Source organism: Echeneis naucrates, chromosome 14, assembly GCF_900963305.1.
Source record: "Echeneis naucrates chromosome 14, fEcheNa1.1, whole genome shotgun sequence".
Classification (NCBI taxonomy): Eukaryota; Metazoa; Chordata; class Actinopteri; order Carangiformes; family Echeneidae; genus Echeneis; species Echeneis naucrates.
In genome coordinates, this window is record NC_042524.1 from 2,173,101 (window position 1) to 2,194,338 (window position 21,238).

The 21,238-nt window shown below is 40.6% G+C and overlaps 1 protein-coding gene across 2 annotated transcripts in view; it reads right to left on the reverse strand.

Annotated features, from left to right (window-relative positions):
- LOC115054190 (F-BAR and double SH3 domains protein 2-like) overlaps positions 1–21,238 on the reverse strand; it is a 28,572-nt gene that overhangs the window by 1,741 nt on the left and 5,593 nt on the right. Inside the window, exons 3-19 of one of the 2 annotated variants that reach the window (XM_029519270.1) lie at positions 20,500–20,545; positions 16,052–16,128; positions 15,082–15,226; positions 12,963–13,096; positions 11,269–11,323; positions 11,059–11,187; positions 10,850–10,972; positions 8,836–8,931; positions 5,097–5,213; positions 3,756–3,854; positions 2,365–2,517; positions 2,131–2,265; positions 1,569–1,652; positions 1,278–1,461; positions 967–1,190; positions 351–561; positions 210–274 (exon numbers count right to left, since the gene is read on the reverse strand). In XM_029519270.1, coding sequence (XP_029375130.1) covers positions 210–274; positions 351–561; positions 967–1,190; positions 1,278–1,461; positions 1,569–1,652; positions 2,131–2,265; positions 2,365–2,517; positions 3,756–3,854; positions 5,097–5,213; positions 8,836–8,931; positions 10,850–10,972; positions 11,059–11,187; positions 11,269–11,323; positions 12,963–13,096; positions 15,082–15,226; positions 16,052–16,128; positions 20,500–20,545 — 2,077 coding nt within the window. Of the gene's footprint in view, positions 1–209; positions 275–350; positions 562–966; positions 1,191–1,277; positions 1,462–1,568; positions 1,653–2,130; positions 2,518–3,755; positions 3,855–5,096; positions 5,214–8,835; positions 8,932–10,849; positions 10,973–11,058; positions 11,188–11,268; positions 11,324–12,962; positions 13,097–15,081; positions 15,227–16,051; positions 16,129–20,499; positions 20,546–21,238 lie in introns of both variants that reach the window. The other variant, XM_029519269.1, reaches the window with a different exon arrangement.

Here is a 21,238-nt window from a genome sequence, read left to right on the forward strand (position 1 = left end):
TGAAACAAATAAAACACTGAATCACTGAAAAGGGTAAAACTGTAAACAGGGTTTTAGGGTAAAAAGGTGTAGAACCCAACTTGAATTATCAGAAAGAACCCTACCAAAATAAAAGACCCTATGTGGACTAAGACCGCACTTTTAATATCCAGAGTTGGTTAATTATAAACATGATAGCTTTGATTAAACGTGGACTGAATTAAACTCACAGGTCTGATGGCGCTGGATCCAGTCTCTGGGTATTTGGGGGGTTGTGGGGAACCTTGTGCTGGACCTGAGGAGGACACAGATGATCGTCACTGACAGTTTTCAGATGTTGTACTCCCTCCAAATACTTTGATGGATCTTACTCTGGAAGGGACTTTTGTGTGGTGCCGGCGGCGGCCTGTGATGTCCGTTGTGATAGGCAGGTGGCCGACCAATGGGAGAGGCTGTAGCGCTGCAGGGACTCGCCAGAGGGGAGGACATGGTGGGTGTCTGAAGGGGGCTGCTGTGGAGGGGCCCCGGCTGGAAGGGACTCCGAGGGGACCGGTCACATTGGGTGACGGTGGAGGGGGCGGCCTTGAACACAATGTACGGAGTTCAAACACAAAACCAAAGCTGCCACAGTGATCGCAAGCAACAAGAGTTTACATACTCAGCACTTTCCTTATAAGAGCCAATCAAATAATTAAAAGTCAAGGTACACAAAGTTAAAGTTAAAAACTGCCCAGTTCACAGGTTCTGGGTGTTCTGGGTGTTATATGTAAACATGATCTGTTGGATTTCCCTGAAAAAGGTTTTGGTTTCTGTTTGGCTGTGAGTTGGAAATGGTTCAGCACCGCTGCTGTAAATCAAGTGAATTTAACTGTACGTTTTCTGAAACTGGCTTCCAGTACAAAGAAATAAAATCACCTCTGCGCACGTAATTGAAAGATGAGCAACAGAAATCATGTATCAGAGTAATCTGAGAGAATGTCGACATACTTGTGTGCTGCCGTCTCTTTGCCCGTCTCCGTTCTCGCTGGCGCCGGCAAGATCCTCCACCAGAACTGCGGGAAAGACGCCAACAACGCCGTTGAACTCCCCCTCCCAGAAGCCGTCGTCCTCATGGGTCTCCCTGCTCAGGACGCGGATGATGGCACCTTCCGGAAACGACAGCTCGTCGTCCGTTTGCCCGGCGTAGTCGTACAACGCCTTTGCAAACGACACTGCGACCAAGATGAAGGCAAAGGTCAGAAACGGGAACAAATGTGTAGTTTTCCCACAGCTGACTGAGCTGCGCAGGTATCGCTCACCGCTGGAGTCTCCGTTGACGGACCCGGTTGGTAGTTCGGTCTCTGGTTCGGTGGAGTTACTGGAGGAGTGGGATCGGGCGTCGAGAGCAGCCAGAGACTGCAGCATACTCAGCAGGCTGTTGGAGGAAGGCAGCTGCAGGTATTTCTCCGGTACGTAGCCGACCTGCCCGCTCCGGTTTCTGGCCTGGATGTGCAGAAAACAGACAGATGACGACAGAAAAACACTAAAACGCTGAGCTCTGTGGTGACAAACGCAACAGCCAAGCTGAAGTCTGTGGAGACGTAACGCACCTTGACCCAGTCCTCCATGTCTCCGTCATCGATGACCTCCAGGATTTCCTGCTCCTCGATGGTCAGTTCATCCGGCTGGGACGCCTGGAAACAAACAGGATCAGTCACTTTGAGTTACAGCAGAGGTCCATTACCGCGTTACTAAACTAGTCACTGGTAACTTTATTTTATTAATCATGCAGATAGTTGCTTTTTACTCAATTTTTATTTGCTCTTTTATTATATTAAAATTTGTGTTTGCTCATGTTGTTATAGCTTTTTAAATCTATTTTACTGTCAGCTTTCTAACTTGTAAATCATCTGTGAGGTTCTGAATAGTGAAAAGTGCTGTGAGAAAGTATTATAGATTTCATAATCAGTGTTTATATGAATGCAGAGACTTTAATGATTAATGGTGTGAAGTTTACTGATTTCTTTCTTTTTTTTTTTTTTTGGTCACTTGGTGGCGACAGAGACATCAATGCTGTAAAAACTGTAGGTCTAAAGCTCCTACAGCTGAGTCATAAGTTATGTGCTGGGTCAAAAAATGTGCACAGAAGAGCAGTTTGTATTCTGCTGGCACCTTGTAGGAGTAGAGCACTTTGCAGGTGAGCGGGTAGTTCTTCAAGGTGCTGGAGGGGCTGGAGCTGCTGTCATCCAACACTTCACCACTGTCCTCCATCTCCTCCTCGTCCTCCCGCTCCAGATCTGCCGTCCCCTGCAGGAACGTATTGGGCATCACTTTGGTTGAAACGCAAACAAAACAGAAAAGCGAACTGTAGATAAAGCCAGGACATGTTTCTTTTGATGGTCTTACAGAGAGAGAGGGGTCGTGGGTGCTCAGGTTGTTCCAGCGTTCGTTCTCTAACTCCTCCATCACTTGGTTCATGGCGCTCTTCAGCCACGTTTCAACCGCAACTCCCGCCTGCCTCAGCAGGTTCAGACGGGCCTCAGCTTTCACCTTCACCGTCTGCCGTCAAGAAAACACAAAAACAAACGTCAAACATGAATATTTTGTACAGTAAGAAGCATTCGACTAATACAACCACAAAAAAGGTCATTTAAGAACCGGATGTGAAAATATCTTTGTAAATATCTTATATGAGCAGCTTTATGTGATCTGACAGGTTTGCTGGTCGTTGTGTTATTGTGTGTTTGGGATCATCACATTGGAAAATCCCTCTCCTCCCGATCCGCCTGAGACTGGGCGTCCTCTCTCCATCCAGTACTGTGGCTATGCAAACTTTCCTGCACAATGCTGTCTGCAGATGTCATCAGTCTTACATCATTTGCACTTCTGTATCCTCACTGTCCACTCCCTGTGCTGGTCCACACCAGACCCACAGCAAATGTGTCGAACCCGAACTGTATTTCTGCTTTCCCCTGCCCAAAAATGTCTTTGACGCCGTCTGATGAAGTGAACTTCATGTAATGTCCTCCCACCCTCCTTGATTTGCTTCTAACTTATTTGTTTTTCAGTTCCTGGTTGTGATAACGCAAATTGTGTGGTGTCATTTTTTCAGGACAACCGTTGTCCCTTCTGTTATCAGAAGCGTAACTCCGTTTTAGCTTGGTTGTTTGGTCCTCTCCAGTTTTCACAGCACAGAAAGTGAACTGAACCAAAAGCCTTAAAAAAATGTTTTAACTACAAACAGCTTACTTTAACCAACAATTTTCTTTATCAATTGATCTGAAGTTAATTTTTTTTAACTAATAGATTGTTTGTTTGTTCAAGCACCATAAATCCTGTTTTGTGTGACAAATGATCCAGGGCAGCATCCGCCTATTCATTCAGGGCCATATAGAGGCAAACAGAAGCAAACAATTCAAACTACTCATGTTCACGTCTTTGGGCGGCAGGTGGAAGCCTCAGTACCTGAAGGGACCCTGAAAGAGGCAGACAGAGACCTCAGGCCTGGGATTCAAACCCTGACACTTCTTGCCGTGCTGACCACTGCACCAATGCAGTCACAATTTCTTATGTAAGTGTTTAAAACAGAGAAATTGTCTGATAAATAGCTTACATGAATATCTGACAGATTAATGAATGAATTCTTTCAGCTGTCAATGCTTAATTTCAGCTCTTTAACCAGCAGGTGGAGCGCCGGGACCACAGGAATGACGAGTTGAGAAAACAGGGAAATACAGTTCTTACGCAATAACACACACACCAGCACAACAGCACAAACAAACAAACACACACGTTACCTCTGCCCTCCGAAGACTCTGCCTGGCTACTTCCACCTTTGTCTCCAGCTCACTGTTATTTTGCTCTGATGACTCCTGCGTCCCATATTCGTCCAGGGCCTAAAAACAAAACACAAAATGAAACAGTGACCGACAATTACAAGAACATTCATCATCCAGGAAGTCCAACAGCTGTCCAAAAAGCAGAACTGTTAACCAGAGACATTTCAATGTGACTGACTTCCTTGTTTCTGGAAACACGAAGTTTGATCCTGCTGTAAACTGGAAACAGGTACTTTGTTATGTGGTGGTGATGATGATGATGAGCTCTTCATGTATTGCTTCATCGCCTTTTCCTTCACATATGGTGGATGATTTTACGACTTCCAGATCTATCATTATCAAACTGACCTCTCTTCTACCTTTAATTACAGTTTAGTGACACACACTTTGTGTTGGTCTTAAACAACAGTATCAGCTCTCAACTTTGAAAAAACCTGAACACACTAAAGTAATTTTACATCATGGAAAATAAATCATATTTATTTATTTCATAAAAGTTATTATTTGTCAGGCTTCCTGGTTAAATAAAAGTAAATTTTAATTCATTTAACCTCATGTTCCCTTTGTTCTGTTCCTGGTATGCTTCAGGGGAAATGACGGTGATGTTTAATGACTGAACTGATTTATTGCCCGACAACATCTGTGGACAATCCAACGTGGACTCAACAGGTTGTTTGTTCCTTGTAGATTTGTGTTGACAATTCGAACCCATTCGTGAACACATTCAGTCAGGTGACTGGGGTGAATCTGAGGACAGCTGCCAGCCACCAGGTGTCAAGTTCAGGGGCGAGACACACAGAAACAGAGCTCGTAATGAAGACCTGACACTTCAAACAGCTGGATTATCTCCTGTCTCTGCTCTACAATTAAGGCTCAGTCCTGCAGAGGTCTGGGTTTGAGTCTAGACATCGGCTGCTCACATCAGGTTTAAGCTCCGCCCACAGAGCATTCTTCCATATTTCTCTTCTAGTGTATAATATTTGCTAACAACGAGGGATCCCAAATTACTGGCTATTTTCAAAAATGTTGTTTAGTGCATATTTCAAAGAATATTCATATTCCCCATTATATTTTGAATTTCTTTACTATTCTTTAAATTACTAAAATGTGTTGATAAATCATTTAGTTCAAGTGTTTTATCATTTCCGGTGTAAATCAGCTGTTTTAGCAAAGTTATACAAGCTATACCAAACTGTCAGCCTGTTGCATTGAGCAACTATCATGTGAAACAGGAAGTGGCGACTGTCTGTGGGTCTGACCATTGCCTTGACCTCTTCATCAGTTTGATCTGGTTCTCACCCTCTGTGTGTGGATGATGCTCTTGTACTCTCGAGCCACGCGACTCGCCCATTTTCTCGCCTCCTTGTCCAAGCTGTGCTCCTCTGCTGTCCCGCTCTCTTTCTGCAGCTGCATCACCTACAAACGCACACAGAGACGAAGGAAATGAACAGAGCACCACAGTTCTTAACCAAGAGAACAAATTCTGTTTACCGAGCTGCCGACATATGAGGGCTGACAATGACAGAGTGGTTCCGGTTTACAAAGTAAACTTTAAAAATACAGAAAAAAAACAGCATGTGTCACACTAATCAGAAACATCAGTGCAAAATAAAGATGTTGCTATATTTTTTTATTATTTATTTATGAGAGCAGTATTTGAACAGCCTATTCCAAAGGGATTAAACTCTTAATGAAATAAAAAGAAACTGAAAATGACTTGACACAAACACAACTAAACCTTTAAGGGCAATAAAATATTGCTTAATGCAGTTTTAATGATCACCATGACCCAGCAGGACGCCTTTGAGGGGCCCTTATGGTTTCCTAAATGCCAGCAGTGTTAAGTTATATTTACCATTTCTGGAACGTCGATGTGGCAATTTCCTCTTTACATAATACATGAGCCAAGTTAAAAAAAAAAAAAAAAAAGAAGTGAATTATGAGAGCTTGAATAGAGCATTTGTCTCAACATCAGCAGCAGATCTCTTACATTTACAAACCCGTAGGACCCACAATTTAAAGACACGTCAGCTCTGCCAGATGTTTGGTGCTATGTAAGCACAACAAAGCTATTTTTTTTATTTTAGTGTGGGGAGAAAAAAAAAAAACAAAACTATTTGCTTCTGGGTGAAAGCCGATCCAAATGAGTGAAATTAGGATTCAATAATAAGTTGGCTCGTTGGTAATTTCAGTGGATACTGATGTCCAACACCACTAATAATTAAATTTTTATTACATGTTTATGTCCCTTGATTGCCTGTATAAACAAAGAATAATTTTTCTTTTGATTTAGTTTAGTCCTTGTGGACGCAGATGGATAAACAGGAAGTTTTTCCTCATCAGTGTGGCCAAGTGCTTGCTCTTAGTGGGAATTGATGGGTCCTCATAAATTAATTTTATATCACTAATGCCTAGAGCTGCTGTTTCTAGTCCAACATAATTTTTTAGCTCAATTTTTGGTCTCAACCTCCTCCTGAAGTAAAATATCTAGCTCTTAAGCTCCTAAATGTTCCTCTACATTAACCCTCTTCAGACTGAGTTTTTAGAGCTTTATCACTATTACCTTTCAAATGTCACCTTGCTTATAAGAAATAGAGCTGCTGTAAGATTAAAAGGCCGCTAAAATGTGGGTTAAGAGGTTGCCACGTGACAACAGTAGTGTGTGTTCATGTCTGAGTGTGTATTCGGAGGGTGGGGAGGGTCGACGCACTTAGATGAGGCCCACTCACAATGCCTCCTTTTCACAGATGGGCCGTTCACAGGGTCCGGCCTACCTCCTGCCCCTCCCTCCCAGTTCAGCTCTGTTCCTTACCGGATCCCTCTGTCTGGTGCAAGTGGTGTGGGGAAGGGAGGGCGGAGGATGGGAGGGGACAGGAGGGGAGGAGAGGCTCTCCACCACTAATGTTTTCTTTAGGAACAGGCTGCTGCTTGTTTGACTTCCAACGAAAACAACGCTGGCGTTTGCAGTTTGAACAAATTGTCCAGTGTTGTCCGGCGGAGCGGAGGGTTACAGTGAAGAGTAGAAAAGGACCTGCGGCTCGCAAAGACGTATGTGTGACATAAACTCCATTACATTACATCAGCGTGCAGCACGGCCATCAATAACTCACTGGCAGAAATGCACATTCTGAGCGTGTTTAAGGCCAATAATAAGACCAAAGCTGACATTTATACTGATTTAATGTTTCTGTTATAGATGGCGAAATATGCAATAAATGACCAGGATAGGTGGAAACTGTCTAAAGAAGATTTAAGTCAATAAAAACTTGAGCAGGTGTACTGCAGAACAGATTGCACTTGGTGCCTTTCACTCAGCTGGGATTAGATAAACTGTCGCAGGATGAGCATTTCATACATAAAACCAGACTTTTAAAGCCCAAAATATTTAAACCGTAACACAGCAGAAAGCACACAAACACACTTAGGACAAAAGGTTATGAAAAATTATGAAACCTAATTCCAGTAAGTCAAGAATGAATTTCCCTGAAACTTATCGGATGCCAACACACTCCACGGGAGTTTTATGTCAAGATTTTACAACTCTAGAAAGTTGTTACTGCAGTGTTATTTCATCCTCTGTGTCGAAACAATCTTGAGGTGAACAGTAGAGTTGCATCATTCGTGTCTGTGTAAACTTGCACGCATGTAGCACCTTGTTGGGTGACGTCTAATGGAAAAGAAAGGGGGCGCTGCCCCTTTCATGCAGTACTAACATCAGTCTAAATGTGGATTGAAAACCTGCCAACAATAATTTATTGGGACTGTAAATCCATTGCCAGATACAAAACCAAGAAGAGCCTTTGCTGTGTGTTTGCTAACTGGTCAAAGTTCGTGTCCCACAATGCACCAGTTCATAACTGATAATCTGTTCGACGCTGCATTTATATGGCATCTCAAACACACACAGGAAAGAGACACCTATCTTAACATGTGCTATTAAGGCTCAAAGTTCCACGTCTCAACATGAATTTTAAGATTTTTATTGCAAATACGAATGATGCAAATAGTTGTGTTGTGTGTGTATAAAGAGCTACTGGTCAGACTTCATGGAAAGCCTGAAAAGTGTTCAGAGACGTACGATAACAGAGGAGACAGATGTGGAACAGATTAAGTACTTTCCATACCTTATGGATATCCATCTATAGTGACATTAAACAAAGTTTACTACAAATTAAACAGCAAATTAAAAACAGGGTCAAGTAAGAAAATCTGGGATGATGAGTTTTATGGTGGCCAATATTCCTGGTTTATGAGTAATACACGTTTTACCACCTGTTATTACTTTTACGATCCATTATTACTTTTAACTATTCCTAGAGTCTTTAATGGTCTTCCCTTATGGTGTTAAAGGTTTTGGTGTGATGTTATTAAAAGCTAAACACGGTTTAGTCCTTTTGGATTTATTTAGTCATGAAGCAAACATGTGAGCAATTTAAATGAGAGTTATTGCAGTGTATCTTTAGGGGAACATGAATGTTTGCATGATTTTAGGGTACACAAATTGACCCAACTCCTCAGTGCTCCCCAACCTGAGGTGCACAGCTCTCCAAAGAGGTCGCAAGATAATCTTGAGCAGCTATAAGGTGATTAAAGGTCTCAACACCTACAGCTGAGTGAAAGGAGTGACAGAGTGGATATTACTGGAAGATGGGTCTGAAATAGGTTTTCCTGGATGTTTTGATCCTGGGTCACAGTGGAGAACAGCTGCTGTCCTCCAGGACAGATGAAGCAACAGTATAAACAAACAATGGTCCAGATGTGAACTTGTTTCATGGCAGAAGTTTGATTTCTCCAAACGCAGACATGTGGATGTGCTGTCTTTGTTGTGTTGGTGTCTCATACAAAAACGCAGACAGTATATACAGTGTACGTACAGCACTGTCTGCTGCAGAGAGGCTGTGATAATCACTGAAGGAGTTCAGTTCTGAGCAGATACACTGCCCATGCTACACTATTGATGTATGGCATTTAATACATTGAGCAATCGATAAATAGAACTATAAAAAAAAAACAAAAGAAAACAACAACTGAGATTTACCGTATCAGAGTCGATGGGCTGGTATAAGAAGTCCGGGGCCTGCTGAAACATGGGGTTCCTCTGTGCAAACAGCTGCTGGTGAAATTCCTGCATCACCTGGAGACGAGATATGCATTTAAATACACAGAATGAAACGTTTTAAATTTTTACCATTCAACTCCTTTCTTTTATTTTGAAATGATGTACGGGACACTTTCCAGTTCAGTGTAAAATTTAACTTCTCTGTCATCCAAGCAATTATCTACCCCCAGCTGTGGACAGAAATCTGAAGAGCATGAGCTAAATGAAAAATGCACCCACTTGGCTGCTTTGAGTAGCTCATTTAATCAAATCCATGTCAGTGTTAGAGCATTGAATTGTCCAAGCATAAAATTTGCTATTGATTGTGCCCAATAGATTTCCTGAAGGCAGCAGCAGATGCCTTATATTATTCAGTAGGAGTGCACGTAAACTGGAGTACCCGGAGGAAACCCATGCAGGCACGGGGAGAACATGCAAACTCCTCACACAAAGGCCACAGGCTTGGGAACCGAACCCATGACCTTCTTGTTGTGGGGCAACAGCGCTAACCACTATGACTGTCATAAGGCCTTGTGATTTTATCCACGTTTGTCTTTTAATTATCATTAAGTGGCAAACTGTCACAGTTAAATATTATACTGCCTGGGACCAAAGGTTCGCAAGATAAAGGGGGAACACAGGCAGAACATTTTTATTAGATTTTTTCTCCTTATATGTCGTCAGTATTATATTATGTGAACTGTCAGTGTTTTTGTATCCTGTCCAGAACTTCTGCAGATACAAGGAAGATTTGTCAGAGCTGAAATATTCACGGGTGTGTTTGAGGCTAGAGTTAAGGAGTGAACCAAAAATAAATAAATAAATACAACAGCAGCAAGTCCTCAGAGAGTGCTGACTGCACAGTAAGAATAATCTAATTAAAAGAAATTTAATTAGATTTATACACTGAGTAAAAAGATATGTAACTTTTTTACCATAAAACAGAATATATAACTGAGTTAAAAAAGTCAAATTGGACTGAGCAAACAAAAGATCTATTTGTGTTGAAACAGGAAGCGCACTGATAGAAATGGGAGCTGTGAAAAAAGCCCCTCAGCTCCTTTCTCCAATGATTTGTTCGTGTTCCTGCCTGTGCAGAGACTAAACGCCTCTCCAGCTCCACAGAGAGGCAGGATGACCTGAAGAAACCGGACTCAAAGAGGCCACAGGACCATGTAACCGAGGAGGAAGCAAGTAACACAAACCATTTCAATTAATTAGCAGTCGGCTGGGCAGCAGAGGTCACATCCTCCAGTGCTCAGAAAGACTCCAAGTGATGCTAATGGATTAGAGGTGTCCTGAACCGGCTCTTGGATCTGGGTGCATTTTAAACGAGCAGTATCAGATACAAAAAAAAAAAAAAAAAAAAAACAGCTCAAATGCTGAACTGTGCTCCTCCTCAGCCTGGTTCATGACTCCTGGTCTCTGCAGCATCAACATTTCACATTGTGTTTGACTTAAAGTCAGTCTGTGCAAATGTAAAGCATTATTTGTATGAAGTGGTGTGGCTGATATTCAGGCTGAGACACCCAGACATGTCTGAATGTCTTCCTTTGAGAGTATTTTATGAAACCTGCTCATTATCAAAGAGAAGTGTATAAAACATCCAGATTATCTGAAAAAAATGAGAAAGGCTGTCATCAGCAGATCACATCAGTGATTGTTATTAATTATTACTCTCATCATCAATGGAGCTGCAGGGCATTCTCTTGATTGATTGATTACTTTTTTATCTTTAGAAGTCAGAGTTTGAGGATTTTTGCAGAAAATAGCTTTTTTTTTTTAAATCAAATTTCAAAGTAGTTCATTAATTTTCTCAACTGTCTGATGAACCACTACAGCTCCATAAATAACTTGATGGCAGACCCAAACTAAACGTGTCAGCTGTCTTGGTTCAAGAGGGTGTAAATTCAAAGATGGATGTGACTCAGTGGGTCACTGGATCAAGGCTTACTCCATTTGAGCTGCTGAGCAGCTGGTTGAAGGTGTTGTGAACAGCCTGGTAGGTTTCCAGCTCAGTCTGGCACAGCGACACCAGGTAATCTTTCACCTGCTCATAGATTCTGCCATCTAAGACCTGCAGACCACAACAGAAACATATTTATAGGTTTACAGTGCACATCTCCACCCACCTCCCCCACCCAGAGAGCATGTGGTCCCCACCTTGATACAGTCCATGAGGTCTGTGTTATAGTAGCGCTGCAGGTGAGCATTGGCAGCTGCTAGAGTGAGAAGGTAGTCATTTCTAGCATGTGTGGCTTTGGAGTTACACTCACTCCTCTTGGCTTTCAGCTGAAACACAAAGATTCACATTTCTGAAGGACTGAGGGAGCAAAATGTGGAGCAGATTGTTGAACGTGAAGATCTCATTACCTTTACGCTTGCCCTCTGCAGGCTGGATCTGGACTGGAAGAGACTTAGCTTGGACCTGAACAGAGGAGACAGGCACCCATTGGCTTGATTATTTGACTTCATGATAAAAGATTAACAGTGTTTATTTCTAATATCTGTTTCAGTTGCATACGAGTAACACATTTTGCAGTTTTGCTTTTAAAACTTTATCACATTTTTGACAAATTCTGAAAATGAAAATATCACAGGCAACAAATCTGTCTGAGCAAAATGTAAAGATTTTTGATATCTCCTGGTGGAAGATGATCCCTTTTATGCAAAAGCAATGTACCATCCCACTGTCCTGGTTTCTCTGAGTGACATGGTGAGTTAGGTTCATCTAAACACACTCAACATGGCAACACACAACAGGAAGTGTCATGACAGAGGAGATAATGAAGTTGTTCAGTGCAAAAACACAGATTGCATTGCACCTTTGTGGGTACAAAAAACACACCTGGAAGGTAACATTCACTATGTGTGAGTATTTGTAGTATTAGAATATATGCCAATCCCGCCACTAAATCTTTTCCAGCAGCACAACTTCACCAAATCTGGGCTCTATAAAAATTTCCTGACGGGTAAAAAATGTCTGCAATGTGGTGAGTTAAGGTGCCAGCTGTTCATGTAGTGCCAGGACAAAGTGCTGAGAACGAGGGGGCGACGGGGGAAAAGTTCCCTAAAACCAACAACAACAGTCTGAGAGTTTGTTGTTTGCAGGTTTTCAGTCAGTCGAACCACCTGAACTCCAGAATGAGCCTGAAACCTCAGCACTGTTTGCACTGTTACCTGCAGGATGACGGTGTGCGAGCTGTTTGTGACATCACAAGAAGATTGGAAACCAGCGAAAACAGATTACAGTGTGATGTGGAAACATGAAGCCTCCAGAAGGCAAACATTTTTCATCAAACCTTCCTGTCAAGCTCAAAAATAATAAAATCTGTTCAATTTCCAAGAAGTTGCCAGGAAACTGAACTTGTGTGGAGGAACAATTAAATACTGAAATTATGATTCAAAGCAGACTTGTTTCAAAAGTCTTAAAACGTCCGGGAAAGATCTTTAAGAAGCAAATCAACAACATGCAAAAAAAAAAAAAAAGTACTTAAAAAGCTTGTTGATCAACTGAAGGTTCATTAGCAAAGATCAATTAAAAAGTAAAAATGCCAAATATTTATTTAGGATTCCAGCTTCTCTGACTTGAAGAAGTTTTTACTGGACATTTATTTCACTAAACAAAACATCTTTTGGAAAAAAACTGTTATTTCCTGAAATTTCTGCTCCAGAAAATTATGATGTCCATGTTTCACTATATTCTGAACAAATTCATAACAATCCAAATAATCAGTTAATTGAGAAATTAGTGAGAAGATGATTTCATACAGAATATGCAGTCTAAATTGGGAGTAAATCAAAATAAACAATATTTCTATCAACAGTGAGCATGTGGTACATATTTGGCGCCCAGTGGCCCTTTGTTTTATTTACACTGCTTTTCTCATCTGGGCCTTCTTGTATTCATCAAAATAAATGCAAATTAAGACCCAAAAATACTCTAGTAGTAGTAGAGACGCATCGGATATTCTCCCCCAAATTCTTTTACATATAAAACATTTGCTTGTACACATTTGAATCCCAACGCAATAGTGAAACAAAGACAGGACTAATTTAAATCATACTTGGCATCCAGCTCCGCCTTCTCTCTGACGGCCTGCGCCATCGTCTCAGCCTCCTGGTATTTCTTCCTGCTCTTCGTCAGCTCCTTCACCGACTCCTGAAGCTCAGCCTGGACCACAGTCAGCTGTTCAATACACTGACAGCGTTGAGCAGGAGACACACGAGGAAAAAGAAAAGAGGGAGATTTACATGAATGCAAATGACAACTCCGGAAAAATATGCAAAGGTTATTTCAGTCAAACTACAGCGACCGCAGGTAATATGACTTTGGTGTGCAGGAGCAATGATGGCATCTCCTGAAAGGTGAGGGCGAACAAGGGCAGCACTGTAGGCTGCAGGCGGTGGAGCACTGCCAGCAGAAACCAGAGAGCAGCAGCTCCTGAGTCACGGTGGTGGCCTCGGACCTGCTGATCAGGGATCAGGCTTTAAACCTCCAGAGGACCAGTCTGCTGCAAATGACCAACTATTCATGATGAAGGCAGCTGCTGTGACTTCTGACCTCAACGAGCAGCTTGTTCATCACAAAGTTTATCAGTCAAACGCTGGCTGGAATTAATTCAGCTGTATCACTAAAAATAGCTTTCACTATCAGTCTCAGTGGAGAGCGTAAGGCCTCAGTCTTGGCTCTGCAGCAGATGCAGATATATAGTTAGCCAACATTTTTATGTCATACAAGCATAAATGCAGCTCATTCAGTTGCATTTTTCCCCCAATTACTGATGCATTTCTATATTTATATGTAGAACTTTCCCTCCCTCTTTCCTTGTTTTTCTTTTCTGCAAAAGAATTTGTAATTTTGTGCAGCTCTGGTGCATTTCAACAGCTTCATTACAATAGTTTATGTGACTGGCTAATAATTACACATCACAAACATCCACAAACACAAAATAACTCAAATAAATGAAAAACAATCCAACTCTGCAATTTCTTATTCAGATCATAAAATTAAATGGCTGTGATCCTAAGTGATCATGGATCACTGAGAACCTTCACAGATATTTTGCATTATCTTCTGTGTGAAAGCCAATGAAGTAACTCTCTTCCTGTTGCTACATAATGTATGTGACACAGAGAAAATGTAACTGCTGCTGCTACCAGAGAGGACAAACACAGCGGATGTTCCTTCATCCACATTACCGCTCTGTTTTAAAATTAAGATGACCTCTGGGACTAATCGTCGAATGGTTTATGTTTCCTATCTCTACTACACTAACAAATAAAGGTGTTAAAAACAACTTTAAACAAGTGAAAACAATTTCTATCCAAATGAAAAACGATCTCCACACACCTGAAAACCATTTAGAGACAGTGGGCATGCTCAGGCTGAGGTAAACAGGAAACAGATTGTGGACTCTCACATTACGAGTGAGGAACAGCTGAGACAGCTGTAGCTTTGAAATGGAGAATTTATGCCCACAACTTATGAAGAAAACTATGATTCATTGCTCATGTTACTTCCGTCACTGGCAGTCAATGCTGATCAAACTCAATCTGGGAGCAACTGTTGTTTCCTGGAGACATGGACACTAAAGATTTAAGTACGCTTCATTTTCAAGGGTTGAAAACCACAATAATGTGGACAGCAGCTCAAAATGTAATTAAAAAAAGAAAAAAGAAGCATTTTGAACAGAAAACGTATTAGGGATGTTTGGGTAAAGTAAAGAATGTGTATGTGATGTAGGCGTATCTTCAACATCTGGTTGGAATGTGTCTCCAAATTGGATTTCAATCTGTCTGGAGTATTTCTTGGATGTTGTCACGCTCTTCAGGACACAGAACGTGAATAAATGTACTTGGTGTTTGGAGCAGAAACTTTAAACGCAGTAAAATAATCATCATGGCATTTAGAGATTCTGAGGAAAACTTCAGACTACTCAGTTCAAGCACATAAAATGGGGAAAAAAAGAACTAATCTGAAATGTAAGCTCAAGTCCAAAACAACGTCTGCATATGTTTAAAAGTCCATTTTGTTTGACCCTCATTAGATTCAGACCAACTTCTCTATTGCCCCTAGTGGGAAAAAGAAGCCCCATCCTCTCTGGAGCTGCACTCATGGTTTAGAGAATAAAAGCCCAAAAGTGAATGAAACCTGAGCAGAGTTGTAAGATTGACTTCCATTACCTTCCTTAGCTGCTGCTCCTTCTGCAGTTTGGCCATCTTGGCAGGATCTACAACCTGGACTTTGTAGTTATCACAAGTGCTGATCCTGGACTGGGTGACCTGAACCGTGGCCTCCAAGTAGGCCCTCCATACGCAATACATGTTCCTAAACCAAAACCAGAGCACAAAAACAGACAGATTCTTCTACGGCTGCACAAACACGCCAAAAGTAGAACAGAGGCATCTAAAAAAATCTGAATCATCTGATAACAATTCTGTGGTGTTTACATGGGCAGGAAGATCCACTGCATCAAAACAAACATTTCCCATTTTGCTTTAACAAATGACGTGTGTGCCTCATGTGACAATCTGTGTGGAAACATTTTCTTAATCATGTCTGTTTGTTTGTTTTTTTAAATAAAACATTTTAGGAAGTGGTGAAAAAACAGCACGTCTTCAAATTTTCCTTTTTAGATAACCATTTTACATAACATAAAGAACCTAGTAATGATTAAACTATTATAAATAGTGTCTCTGAAAACATTAACATAGTTCGGACTGCATTATATTACCCATGTGGGAAAAGAAAAAGAAATTTTGACAATTTTATGGCCACAATCAGAAACTCCTCTGATTGTAAATAAAAATATTAATAAAAACTAGGATTTCCTCTACAGTCCACCATGTACTGAGTTCTACTGCCCAAATGTTAATTTACCCCATATAATGGGTGTAGTAGTAGTAGTATCCCGTGTAGTATCCCACAATGCATCATGGTGCATAGACCATCGTGCTTTGTGTTTGTGGTGAAAATTTCCCCTGGACAGTGAGAAGGACACAACCCATCGAAGTTTGGTTGAAAAATTACTTAATTTTTTGATAATCAAATAATCGTATTAACTCTACATAAAAGTGTAATTTAATTCAAGTGATGTGTGAGAAAACAAAGTTAGGAGTCTGAACAAGCCTCCGTCTGGAGCGAGGACGTCACCTGTGGTCTGTGTTCTCCTCTGTCAGACTGTCGGGCCATTCCCTCTTCAGATGCTGGTTTGCCAGTTTCTGCAGGGCCTGGAAGAGGAGACAAAGCTGGGATGACCTTTCACCTTTGACATCAGCACACATTTCCTGTGTCTCATCTTCACATGGGACACACTCAGAAGACTGTGACCCCCCTCTGACCTTGTCCCATAAACCACCAGGCAGCCAGAGCAATGGAGACAGAAAAATAAGGAGAAACTTTATGCTCTCATTCGAACTCGCCACACACCAGCAACCGATTAAAAAATTCACATTCATTAAAAAGTACTTTCTGGCTACAGTCATTTACTCTTTCAGTGTGATTCGACTCTGCATGGACTCGTTCACCTGTTGGCCAGAGCTCGGTTTAGGGGTTGGCTCACTCGCTGGGTTTTTATGCTGACGTAGGTTCAATTTTGGAAGGGGGAAAAAAAAAAAAGGTAATTCATGAAGACCACATTCACCCTTGGAGATATATTAGGTTGCTCCACCTCAGCAGTGAGGTTAGACTTTGAAGAACCAAAATAGTGGGGCAAAGTAAACAGCAGGAGAAACAAAAAAACAAAAAAAAAAAAAGAGCAGGATATCTCTGGTGTTTGGTATGTCAAGGAAATGTACTTCCAATTAAAACGTAGATTTTAACGAACAAATTGGTGCAGAATTATTTGAACCTTTTAAGAATCAACCAATGAATCAAGTAAAATGAGACTGTCTGTCGCTGAACTAGACCGTCAAAGAACTGAGAAATGAGGTCTTAAACTTGCAGTTTATCTAACGTGTACTGGTTTTAAAAAGAAGTCAGATTGAATTAAAGTCTACGGTAAAATGGCCCCACTTCTCAGTTGATATATTAGCTTGGTAAACGTTGTCCTATTAATTCATTGTCTCGGTTCCTTACAGTTGATTTTGTAGTGGGAGGGCTGTTGTCCAGCACAGTTGTCAAACTTAGGCCCATGAAATCCAAAATGAGATGTCATACACAAGTTATTACACTCAGGAGGAGTGTAACGATATTTTAGTTCCTTTAAAGTTCTTATTTAATTAGAATCATGGGACTGACAGTAAACAGGTCAGAGTCTTAAGTGTTTCTCTGGTGGACAGACGACTCCAGAGAAATAAAACCTGTGGGAAAATGTTTTCTCTACTCGTCCTTTCAACCAGAAAAGGACTTTCCACCTCATGCTACCAAACTTATTTTGAAAATAGACACCACATATGTATTTTGTTTTGTTTTGTTTTTTTTACACACAAATGTTCTTTTTCTTTAGGCCTTGAAGTGCCCATCAAGGAAATGAGCCCATCTATCCTTCCTCTGTCCACCATGAAAAGACAACCCTCGTTATGCTGAACCCGTTGGACTTGGTGATCCTGGTGCCAAAGCTTCAAAGCCGCTACAAACCCGGTCATTGTGGGACACGGATAGAAAGAGGATCGCCAAAACCGAGCTAGGCTAGTGGACGCTGCTGAATGGTGTGATGGGAACAAGGGAAGGAGAGGAGGAGGAGGAGGGATGCGAGGACGGCAAAGGAAGAGGAGAGGACAGAGCAGGACATTTTAATCACACAGCGTGATCGGAATAGCAATCGGCTAATGGCTAAAGCAGCTTGCAGGTGTGAGAGACCCAGAAAAAGGCGCGTAAAGAGAAAGGATTTTTTTTTTTTTTTTTTAAAGAGGGGGATGTAACGAAAAGGGGAACGAAGTGTTCCAGAGACACTCTGACCCACTTTGATTCAATCATTGGCAGCGGGTGTCTAATTGATCACATAACTAGCAGCCAGCACAACCCAGACACACACAACACCTTTCAAACTAATAGACCATGTGATGAAGAAGTTTACTTCACCGAAGTGCTGCAAACAATTTCTTATTTTCCTTATCCATTACTGTTTGGATTCTGGTCACCCTCAATCTGTAAAACGTTTTGTCAACTGTCAGAAAATTCATTTGCATTACAATAAGATGATGTCTTTCAATGTCTGTCAATATAAAACTGAGATAAAACATAAAGAACAAATGTTCTGGTGTTTAAACCTGCAAATGACTCAAAGGGTGAATGTTTTGTTAATGGACTATCACACAAGATGTTGAGGGGGGAAAAATAATTATTTCAGTGCTGTATTAATATCCGGCATAATTTCAATTACAATCACAGTGTTTTATTGAATTCTCAAAAGTATTTTGGCCTTTAAAATATCAACACTACAGTCTGATAAAGACTCACGACATATTTATGAAGCAACGGTGGACAGACGTTTGTTTCACTGCTCTTTTCTGACAACATCTGACTTTCAAAACAATGGTATAACTTGGGCATGCATATCCAATAAAACACACATGCATAGAGTTACAAAAGCTAGCCTGCAGGCTCCACATGCTTTCATCTTACTCTTCTTCTTCCTTTTTTTTTTTACTCTCTCTTTTTTCCTGGAAGACTTTTATAAACAAGTATGGGGAAGGCGATCTTACCAAAGAGTTAATTAAGAAAACTAAAAACAAATTCTTTAATCTAATCTTACATAATTTATAAACTAGCCAATAGCTTCAGTGAATTCTTCAGCTGCCAGACACATGCTGACAATTTTAAATGAACAACGCGGACAATCAGGAATCAGTCCAAGAAGGTGTTCAGTGAAAAAAATGTGATTCCAAAAAGTTCATCTGATGGTAATAATTCCAAATTATTATGATTTGTTGTCAATGAAATAACCATGACGGTGCTGCGTCTTTTCTTTTCTTAGTTGCAGACTAAATCTTTAATGCAAAGCGACACGATGACATGGATCCAGCCAAGCATTATAAATAATGTACACACAGATAGAGATTTACAGCAACTGCAATCGGAGTTTCCACTTCCAGCTTCTCTTCACAGGAAGATGAGCATAAAGTGTTTATCATCTATCTCCATTTGAGGGTGTATGATTAACCTCACGGTTTCACTTTAGATATAAACGTTTAGTGTGACTAAAATGGACCAGCTGAAAGGGGTAATTTAAGTAAGCAAAAAAATGAAATAAAATTTAAAAAAATCTCCCTGTTAAACTTCATTTTCAGGAAACAGAAGTTGAGTGTCTTCAACAAACACGCTACATTTCTACATACGTTTCCAAAAGCAGCAGGAGTTTCTTAAGGTCAGCCTTCTGTGATGGTGAAAGTGATACTAAATACGCTTTAATAAAACTTTGCAAAACGGCCCAGACCAGGAATATTTGGGGAATTGCACTTTTTTTTGTTTGTTTTTTTTTTTTTTTTGTCATTCAGATTTTTTAAAATAAGCACTGCTTTTCTGTGGCCCTTGAAAAAAACAAAAAAAAACAAAACACACATGAAGCCAACGATTTGTTATCAGGTTAAAATAATCTGGAGCTCTAAAGGCCGTTGGATGACTTCTGGATGACTTCGGAAGTTATCTTGCACTCGTGCTTTCAATTAAAGGCGAAATTAGTGGCGAGAGTACTGATCATATGATTGCACTTACATGATGTCAATGAGGCACCAGATTCACAGACACATTTTATGATATTTTGTTTCCAAGATGTTAAAATAGATAAGAGATGTCAATGTATTTAGATAAAGTCTCATGTTAGTAGATGCACGAGAGAGCGATAATCATATGACTAATAACTATCTCTCCTTTCGGTAAAATAAGTTTTGCTGTTAATTCATAATGTACAAATGGCAAATTCACATGTCAAATTTGGCTTTTTGTACATTTTCATTTAAAATTTAAATATATAAACTCCTCATTTCAGGAGATCTCTTATAAAATGAACCATGTGTATCCAAAAATCAGTCCATAAATGCAAAACTGATCCCACTAACCGTCAATAAGCTGCACTTTTCAGATTTGGTCTGAAAGACTTTCCAGACAAAATGAATTTTGAAGTGGGGAAAGGGGGGGGGGGGAAATCCAGACTTGAGTCAAACAGCCAACGTTATAATCTGAATTATCCCTGTCTGGAGACCGAAGCCCAAACCCATATGGGCAAACAGACATGTAAAGCTGGCGGCCAGATAACGACAGACGTGCCCCCTTCACAGCGATGGTGGACATTTCTCACACGGCTGCAAAACCTGAGTGCAGCCCAGGAAGAGAGGAGGACTTTTAGTCTGGCATCTTCAGGATGCTGTGGGCAATAACAACACTGCGAGGAGGAAACATGCCAGCGGAGCACTCTCTCTGTTGTGGCGTTTGTTTTGTTTTTTTCCTTCTTGTGGCCAGTTCCCATTCATGAGTTATCTCACCACATGAGAACTACCAGCTTTCTAAGGCTCCACATCCTCAACACAAGTGTCTTCAGAGCACAATATCATGAGAAAATTGGCTATTTTTACTGCAGAAAATTACAAGGCAGGGCAGCGATGATGGTGACAAGCATCATTCATCGTGAGAAAAAAAAAAGCACAGTGTTCAGATTTACTTACCTGGGCGTAGTCTCTTTCCACAGCTGCTCTCTTTTGGCTAAAACTCCTGAAGGGGAAAGAAAAAATATGAATGACAGACAGTCTTCAAAGGATGAGACTTTAAGTCACATATCATTGTCAACCAACCTCTAAATCTGAAAGAAAATACACATCATATTGCATCATTTGTGCACAGATTGTTTTAAATGGCCTCAGTTCTTCGGCAAGAGTGGCTGGGTACAGTGACTTACTGGGAGGGACACACTTTTAAAATTCAGAAAAATATAAATCACAAAGAGCTTCACAGTCAAAAGAATGAAAATCTAATGAAAGAGTTTAAAATCAAGACACACAATTTAAAGTAAAAACAGCGGATTTAATCACTGGAGTACCACACGCTACCAAAAAACAGGGTGGGGTTTCTGTTACGTCCAATAATCTAAGCTGGTTAAACCAGAGAAAGAGAGCTGTCAGTTGGAAAGCTCAATCAAAATGAGCCTTTAAATGTGTTGAAGAGACATAGCTGATGGTCTGTGATGTATTTTGGAGTCTAAACATTCAGAGCTTTAAAGGTGTCAACCAAAACCTGAAAACGGATACGAAGATTAATCTATGCTAATTAATTCAAAGCTTCATGTCTGAAAAAAAACAAACACATATGAAAGTGAAATCAATCTAAAAAAAAAAAAACAAAAAAAAAAAACATACATATATTAAAACATAACATATTTTTCCTTTAATATCGAAGGAACAGGAGAGG